At 40.0% G+C, this 9,134-nt stretch overlaps 2 protein-coding genes across 2 annotated transcripts in view; one reads left to right on the forward strand and one right to left on the reverse strand.

Moving 5' to 3' along the window:
• Positions 1-9,134, reverse strand: part of LOC127593357 (leukocyte elastase inhibitor-like) — a 281,443-nt gene that overhangs the window by 16,422 nt on the left and 255,887 nt on the right. The gene's annotated exons all lie outside the window — the stretch shown is intronic.
• LOC127593358 (agouti-related protein-like) lies at positions 4,411-8,983 on the forward strand. The gene is made up of 3 exons (XM_052054761.1): positions 4,411-4,648; positions 7,273-7,346; positions 7,515-8,983. Exons 1-3 carry the CDS (start codon positions 4,528-4,530, stop codon positions 7,716-7,718), a joined length of 399 nt encoding a protein of 132 aa, XP_051910721.1. The 5' UTR covers positions 4,411-4,527; the 3' UTR covers positions 7,719-8,983.

The following is a 9,134-nucleotide window of genomic DNA, read 5'->3' on the forward strand; positions in this document are numbered from 1 at the left end:
TTTAATTTTCTCAAGATGTGCACTAACAGTCCAACGCATTGTTTGAAGGAAGTAGCGAAAAAGTTGGATGATTATGACAGAGAAGATCTAATGGCCTCCAAGTTCCCAACCGTTAAAAGAAAAGACAGGAAAACGTGTCAATTATAGCCGCATGGGGCTTGATTAAAGCAGTCGATGTAAACCGCTGTCTGATGAGCTTGATTATGGATGCCCCTTTCGAAACGGCAGGGGGGTGTCTATGGATGTAACAGTTTTCTGAGCAAATTCCATAAGGTAGACAAGATTCGACAAGAATTGGGAGTTTCCTCTAAAGACAAATTTGACTGATTATTTTATTGATTGTTTAGGTTTTTTTTACCCAGTAAAATGCTGATTTTACACTTTGGCGGAAGTGTAGAGTAAATGTGTATTTTACATTGAAATGTTAAAATATGCATTGACGCTGAATGCATGACATACACTCCTAAGGAGAATTGTCAATTTCTCTATCCTTCATCTTTGGGACCTTTTTTTTGTTATTGTTTATTTCTTAGGGGTAAGGTGAGCGCTGATGTCCAAAATAAAAACACAATAGGCAACCAAAGCATGTGTGTTGTGCATTTCCACACTTTTTAGTATGATGACATCTAAAAAAAGCCTCAGGGAAAATTGACCTCTATTGGACTGTAGTCCAAATTTTTCACCTGGAGGGCTTCGGCAAAATATTAACAGCCTGATGGCTACTGCATGCGATCGGTGTTACTGATTTTCACAAGTAATAAAGTTACTCAGTGTCCTGCTTTTTCTGCGGAAACTTGTGATCGCTTCAAACTCAATTGGCGGACTAATGCTGAATTAGCTCCGGTCATATCTGGTGCCACGATTTTCAAAACAGATTTTGATCTGCAACATGACAAATTATAACTTTTTTGTTTAACAAACAAAACAAAAAAAATGCTTCCTTAGCCTGAGGACCTCAATGGGACTGATCCTTCAGCATCCATAGCTACGCCTAATGGAACAGACTTTAAGCTGCAGAAGCAGGAATTGAGATGAACTTTGAAAATGTAGTCATATCATATAGCTGCGTCCTGTCACATGCTCCTCGTATCATGTCAGGATATGGCTTTTCATCCACCTACTGTAGTCATCAAAGCATTTGTAAGGCTCCATTTACACTATGTTTCTAGCAGCCACGGTAGCCCCTTTTTGCCCCAAAACGTAGTGTGCCGTGGAATTTGATCTACCCCCTCCCTCGTATAAAAATGTTGCTTAGTTTTATCTTTTGTTAGTTGCGTCCCCACTCACTGCGTTTTGATGGAGTCCCTCTTGTTCGTCAAAGTCTGTTACGGCTTTCCACAGGTGAAATTTTGAAAGCCGGGCATCTTTAGGTATTAGTAAGTATTCTTCAAAAATGAAACATAAAATAAGTAGATTTACACGTCGTGTATTTAAAGCAACGATGCAGCTGGTCAACATTTTAGCGGGAAGAGAAAGGGAAAAAAAATGAAGGCAGCCTGTGCGTACATGTGTGTGTTAGCTCATAGAGCGAGTTTCCCACATCAATTTCTTATGTTTTTTTTTCTTCATTTTTGTGTTTCATTAACACGCTGTGTAATGTGGTTACAAAGCTGGGCATGGTGGTATAGTGGTTTTGGAATCCTGACACTTCTCATATTTTGTGCTTTTGGAACATTTATTTTAATTTAAGTCAACGTCTAAATGACATTTGGTCTCGGTTTGTGCTTTGTTGTTATGAATGAAAAAGTCTTTGTGTTTTGAATATTAGAGTACCTGTAATATGTGATCTGACTGACCTCGAAAATTTGACCTCAATTGCGACTGTTTCGGATTTATATTTGAGAACTGCTACACTCGTAGCCATTCAGACGGGTGGGCCATCGGTGGCCGTGCCCACTCACCAATATGTTTGTGCCCCCCACTTGAGGCACGGATCTCTAAATATAAACATTTTTGTGTTTAATTCCATGTGGTCCCCTTAAGACTGAGGTCTGAAGAACGGGTCTGCCTACATTGTACTACTGAAAACGTAGTTATAGCATCCACAAAAACATCTGCATGATTGCTTTTGCCAGAGAAATTGGGACAATTGTTTTGTAAATTGAGTGACAATTTTTTTTGTTTTTTTTAATGTCTGCAGCTCATTTATAACCACAAAAATGTTGGATGATGCATCTTCAAAAAGATCATTCATCATGAAACAATAGACCAAACTCATTTGGGATTTGGAACAAAAATAAGATACACATTTGTTGCTGAATCCTGACAGCAAAAAAATGGGTCTACGATGTCCGGTATTTAATTTGGGTCAGCATCTACATTAACATTATACTGTATGGATTTAAGACAGAAGAAAAAAAGTGCGTCACACCATAGCTCTCCAGGTTTTCTCTTCTTTTTGTTCCAAAAACATTTCCAATTTGAGAAGGAGCACTACGACTCAAAGCTGAACTTTAATATCAGTTTTTGAAAGTAAGCAGCCTCAACAAACCCAACTCGAGAACTGTCATGACAACTGTTTGCATGCTCTTAATTTGTTGTTTGAATTTCTTATCAGTCTCATGAAAGGGGGATTTCTAAATTATATCAGAAATGTCTTTTGGCTCTTACTGACTAATAAAGAGGTGCCAGGGAATTTGATGATCCTTTTTTCGGTCTTGCTGTAATTTGGTCAAATAAAGATCTCGAATGCAATGTTTTCTTGCTGTGGTTTGTCCATCTTTGGTGGGCCGTGGGCTTTTCAAGGTATAATTGAATCATGAGCTCATGAGATACCATCTTTGATTTCAAGCTATCCATGTGTTTTTTGTTTTCTTATGTTTTCTTTTATTTTTTTCATACTTTGGTCAAATGGCATTGATTATCCAAACCATAAATGGTGCCAAACGTCAGTTCAGATTTGAAAAGAGAAACATTAAAAGCAATCATGTTTGTTCCCGTTTTTGCACAGATAAACATTTCGTAAAGCAAGCCTGTGAAGAGTAAGCACACATGTTCCGATCTTTTTATTTGTCATCTGAGAACATAATCAAGCCCTTTCAATGTTTCATTGTAGGGAGAGTGTTCTTTTTTTAAATTGCTTTACTTTTGTATCTGTAAAGATAAAGTTGATATGCTTTGCCGAGAGGGTCCCTTTTTGTCTTAATCTGTCTAAATCTCCCAAAAGCTTTGTGGTTTCAGAGAAGGTATTGTGGCAAATTCCATTCATGACTTTTTTCATGATTCGGTTTCAACAGTGATGTCCCCGTTGTGCATTTCCCATGAAGTGTACTTTTGCTGAAGATATGACAGATGGTGCGGTCTGATATCGATGTGCCTTGACCTTGGATTTCACCCTTAATTTCTTTGGAGGTTATTCCGGGATCCTTGGTCACCAGTCATACTAGACATCTCTTCAATTTGTCCTACCGACAGTCACATTAAACTTCCAAATCATGCGTGCAGCTGTTGTCACAGTCTTCACAGCCTGTTAAGATAAGATAAGAAAAATGGAGAAATTCCAGATTCACTGCAGCAAAGTTATGAAAGGAAGAAGTAGAACAACAAAATATAGGAGCTGCTGGAAAGGCAGCCACTCATGTGGCGCCATTTTTGAAGTCAAAATAACAAAAATAACACAACACAACACATAGGACACAGACATTAGTGCAATCTTCACCACTTTTCTGCATACACTTTGTTCTCTGAAGCAGTTATAGATGAAAGAGGAGAGGATCAAAGTGTCCTTTCACCAGTGGATCAGAGACGTCATGCTGAAAATGTGCACACGTCTGCTACAAGTTAAGTTTTGAAAGCAAACACGAAGCTGTAGCGTCCATTGACGAAAAATAGATTGGCTCACATCTCCTGTCCCATGTACAGTAAATCCACTTCAATTCCAAGCCGCGACTCCCAGTTCCACATCCGCATCGGTGCCCCGCGCTAACGCTCCTTACTTCTTTTCGTCGGCTCCTCAAGTCTTAGATCCATTTTTTTGGCTGCCTACTCGGGCTGCGTACTTCAAAGACTTTAACCTTTAAGTTGTTTGCTTTCCTAATCTCCTGAGACATCTCTCTCCTTAACTTTCTACATACCATGTTACCAAACGGCACCCTGACTGTTATCTTCTAGGCAAACTGGCAATTTTAAAGACACCCGTGATGCTAATTAGAATGTGCACCTTTGTTTGATGTGCCTACGCTCAAATCATTTTCAATATTTTCCATCAATTTTGTCCAGGCATTTTTCATTACGTTTTGATACTTCTGGGGTTTTCTTTCATTAGCAGAGGAGTGATTGCAATTTTGTCTGTGTGTAGAGTTTGAAGGTCCAGAAAAGAAAGGCCGTATAGGTCAATTATACACGGCTGAGAGCCGTGAAGACAAAGAGGGGCGGGTTCTGTTTGCCTGCTTCTCAAATAAGTGCGAGTGCAGGGAGGCAAAACAGATGAAGCAAGACTGAACTTCTGGTAAGCAGGTTTGGAGACCCCTGTCAAATACTGAAGGAAAAAAAAGCGCTACCTTGTCACAACAACTGATTGCCGTAAGGATGAAGCTATCAGTGTTGCTTTTATGTGTTCTTCATCTGGCCTTTGTCAGCGGAAGGCTTCTCACCAGCAACGATCTTCCAAGTGGCAGCGGCAATTTTACAAAGATCTCCCGGAGGGCAGGTGAGATGGCGCCACAAGCCAGATTATTTTTTTCCCCTTCACTTTATTGAGTTTTGTGTCATTATACAAGTAAATTAGAGTAGCTATGAATTAAACATTGGGGTTGTTTCAATCAATGGAACCTACAGCCCTTGGCCCAATTATAGCCCATGAGATCATTGTATCTGGTCCACTCTGCAATTCTAAAAATAAATTCAACCTCAATGGAGCTGTTATTCTCATAAATAAAATAGATGTATTTTATTCATATCTTTAATATGACCCTTGAAGTGGCAGTGAACAAGGAGCAACCTGAACTCCGGTCTTCCTTCCAGGATTTTCTCGCTGAATTCCGTTGGGTGTTCCACGACCCGATCGGTGGAAAGGAGGCCTGGGGACAATTACTAGACTGTATTCAAAGTAGTCAGTCAGTCGCTGACTACTCTCTTAAATTCCGGATATTAGCGGTGGAAAGTGTGTTTGACAAAAGTATTACAAGTACAGTTAAACTAGTTAACAAATGCAAATAAGATAAGATATCCTTTATTTGTCCCACACTGGGGAAATTTACAGCCTCCAGCAGCAAGAATGTGGTTAGAAAGAAGAAAGAAGAAAAAACAAACAAACACCGTTCAATTAAGTGCAATATAAATACAAAACTGGTGGCAGTTTGGAGTGGCGTGTCTGAAGTCCGAGGTGTAGAGGATGAACAGGAATGGAGCCAGAACAGTCCCCTGCGGCGCTCCAGTGCTGCAGAGAAGCCTGTCCGACTCACAGCTCTGCAACCTCATGTACTGCGGCCGATTTGTGAGGTAGTCAATGATCCATGCTGTGAGATGGTGGTCCACTCCGGCGTTCTGCAGTTTGCCTCCCAGTAAGTTGGGCTGGATGGTGTTGAAGGCACTGGAGAAATCAAAGAACATGATTCTCACAGTGCTCCCAGCCTTCTCCAAGTGTTCAGTTCAAATGCATGTTCAGTTAAATGATTTCATTGATACATACTGTATATATTTTTTTTAATTTAGAGGCTTGGTATATATACAGTTCATATTCAGTAAGTAGAGCCCTGTTTTAAATTGATAATTTTGCTCTAGCAAAATCTTTTTTTTGGGGGGGGGGGGGTATTTTCACTCCTATTCAGCTGCTTAGTCACAAAGAATGATGGATCTGTATGCATTTTAATGCCAGAACAGGTTTTCTGCTCCAGCAACATAACTGATGACAGGGAAGTTCTTTATGCATGCCTGCACCTCAATGCAAATGTGATTTGCAGGTGTCTGGAAAATCTTTACCTGACACGGCAAAAGATGAATGTCCATCCATGGGCCTTACATTAACCGAAAAGCAGATGTCCACATTTGCTTTGGGCGATCTGTCCACCTCAAATGTCAGACTGTTGTAACTTACCGTAACCTTTTATTGGTGAAAACTAACTATGCATTAAAGGTGCACGTGCAAAAAGCTGATCCGCGTGTACTCCGCCTTTCATTGAAAGTCAGATTGAAAAGGCCCCAGCACATCCATCGTTCTCATAGGATAGAAAGTTGGTGGATGATAAATTACAAAGAACCAGAGTCGCATTATTATTTAAGGTTTAACCCGTGCAAATGTTTCAAGAGAGCTCTTCCTACATTAGATCAGACATGGAATGTTCCATGATGTGGTTTGGGTTTGTGCAGTACATACTGTACAAAATTACTTCAACCGTTTACACTGTAGCTGGTCTGAGGAGCCTGTTACAGCTACTTCAGGGTGAAAACCATGAGAGGTGGGCACATAATTCAATTTCGATAATACCAATGTGAAGGTTTTAGTTCTATGTGATAAAGCAGACAGAGGACGACGTGTGATGATGGGCCATGAAAACAAAACAAAAACATTTTGGTGCAGATCCAAGAGCTTTTCCGAAAGAACGCAAGCTGGAGAACTTTATTTGCATCATCACCTTTTTTTCCCTCCTTTTGGTATGCACAGCCCCTCCACAAAACCTTCCAGAAATCAATCGTAATTTTGCCATAGCCGTGCAATCCCAATTGCACACACATGGAACCTGCGAGTGGTTTTTGGCCTTGTGACAAGAAATGTAGAAACAGGGCCGCCACTTCAATCTGGCCCCGAATACCCATTGACATGATTGTTTACAGTTTTGCACCGACAGAGGTCTGCGGCATCTGGTTGCTCTTGTTTTGGCAGACATGGTTGTGAGCAGGGACGTGCGGTTAGTGGAGGCAGGTGGGGCAGAGCCTCACCTCTGAATACGCATTGCATTGCGCAATCATCACAAACTGGGTTGATGCATGCAACTGGCTCGTGCTGCTTGCTGTATATCTGCATGTCACAAATATAATGTTTAGTCAATTGCATAAGCTACCCTTTTTGCTGTATATATTTATAAATCCGACACTAAAGGAGTCAGTGCCTCAACAACCATGAACCTCACCGCACGCCACTGGTTGGGAGAATGAACCTTTTCTCATCAGTTACACATCCAAGAGAGTCAAGATTTATAATGCCAACGAGGCCCTCTAGTGAACACAAAAGGAAGTGATTGATAACGTGTCAGGGGACACCTTGTATGGTCATTAGTCAATCGACTTTTCTGCAAGAATTAGAAAAAAAAATAACTTTTGTTTTTCTCGGAATAGGCAATTTTCCAAGCAGATACCGAACACTGTTTGCAAGAAGAGAGCAGTATGAAAAACAGAAACTTCTGATGATGGTAAGTTGGTAAGAATATATTATTATTATTATCATTGTTGGTATCATCTATTGCTGGTCGACTTGTTTGTATTTTGAACAATCCCCTATACCAGAGGTGGGAATGCCAAAAGCCGATTTTTGATGCTTACTTTTTATCAGTGGTTTTTCTTTTCTGGTGACACCTCAGAGGCCGAAAAGTGTGCCTGTTCTTTCCGAGGACCCCCCTACCAAGGCACCACCAAAACCTGCTTCTGCCACGTGTTCCCAGCTGGGACAAAGCTGTTTGCCACATCAAGGCTGCTGTGTGCCGTGTTCCACCTGCCACTGCCACTTCTTCAAAGCCATCTGCTTCTGCAGAAGGATAAATACGCAATGCACCAAAAATACCTAAAAAAAAAAGAAGTACTTATGCCTCCATTGTGTTAATGCAGACGTCACTCATCTTCACTTTGAAGGACTTAAAAAGGCAACTGCTGGCACAGCATTATATGCTTTCAAGAACTGCGGGGATGAATTGGAACAACAATGCTATTCAACTATTATCAGTCATTTTTTTTTATACTTTTGTTCAAATGTACGTCATTTTGTAATATTGTATGCAAGGGAACCATTAGGGGGTGTAAAGTGATGATGATTGTAAGGGCCCTCGACAGACAGGGGCCCCAGAAATTTGAATTTTCAGATGCAAATGTGGACTCCACTCCTACTCCCTGGCGGGACAAATGATTTTATGCTATCGCGCAAATGTCGATATCATTCTGCTACATTCTGCTTCTGTTCTCGGTTTTGTTATATATATGTATTGTTTCCTTTCTATCAGTCTTAAATACATTATCTACACACACACACACACAGTATTATATTGCAGAGCACAGAGGGCTTCCAAATAATAGAACACCCCTTCTTGACTGAAACTGCTGAGATTGTATGTTTTTGTAAAAGATCTAAATAACCAATGAAAAAAAAACGTATTGTGTATTTTTTCTGTTTCTGAAATTGTATCTATATACATACATACAATACAGAGACGTTTGTGTACACGTCAACTGCACAGTGTGTAATCATTCACAGGCTGTTGTAGACATTCTCGCAATGTGTTTTTCACTTATTTTTCGATCTCTCGCTTTTCATGTGAGATTGATTGAGAACTAACAGTAAGTAAACCCCAAAACCACACAATAATGTTAATAAGTCTCATGAATGTTAATCATGGCTAGCTCACAATAATAAAACATTTTATAGTCACTGTAAATTCTACCGAAACTTCTTGGACATGTGCTGAATTGCATGCTTTTATTGTTTCAGTATTTCTTTGGGGCCTGACTCCTTAGCGGATTATTTTGGCAGGACTAATTAATGAGGCCATGATGTACTCTGAAAAAAATAAGACCATTTGCCGAGCAACAAGTATAGTTCATGAGGAAAATATCATTCTACTTCAATTCAGTGTGATGTACAGTTATAGTTGTGTTCGTTCCATATCAAGAATTGGGTCTAGGTCCTCTTTGAGCACTGAAGTGGTTCTTCATTTATTGCCCAACTTGCCGTCTATAATAGTACATGTTCTTTTGCTGTTTGCGTCCTCTTGAAATTTACATACATTTGTGTGTGCCGGGTAAGCCTTTACAGATTCTAATAAAGTACATCATAGCAAACAACAAATCTAATGTTGTTTGAATGACATTTCTGCACACAAATAGGTCAACTTGGGCATACTGCTTGATACAGTAGTTGTAGGATAACTAGAGTGCATTCATGATAGGAAAACCGTGCACTAGTTGATAACTGTGTGCCACTCATACCAGTC

Source organism: Hippocampus zosterae, chromosome 20, assembly GCF_025434085.1.
Source record: "Hippocampus zosterae strain Florida chromosome 20, ASM2543408v3, whole genome shotgun sequence".
Lineage (NCBI taxonomy): Eukaryota > Metazoa > Chordata > Actinopteri > Syngnathiformes > Syngnathidae > Hippocampus > Hippocampus zosterae.

Excerpts from the sequence above, each read along its gene's own strand:
- LOC127593358 (XM_052054761.1), top strand. The coding sequence starts at position 4,528 with ATGAAGCTATCAGTGTTGCTTTTATGTGTTCTTCATCTGGCCTTTGTC. Across the intron at positions 4,649-7,272 it reads AAAGATCTCCCGGAGGGCAG|GCAATTTTCCAAGCAGATAC; the intron begins GTGAGATGGCGC and ends TTCTCGGAATAG. Across the intron at positions 7,347-7,514 it reads AACAGAAACTTCTGATGATG|AGGCCGAAAAGTGTGCCTGT; the intron begins GTAAGTTGGTAA and ends GTGACACCTCAG.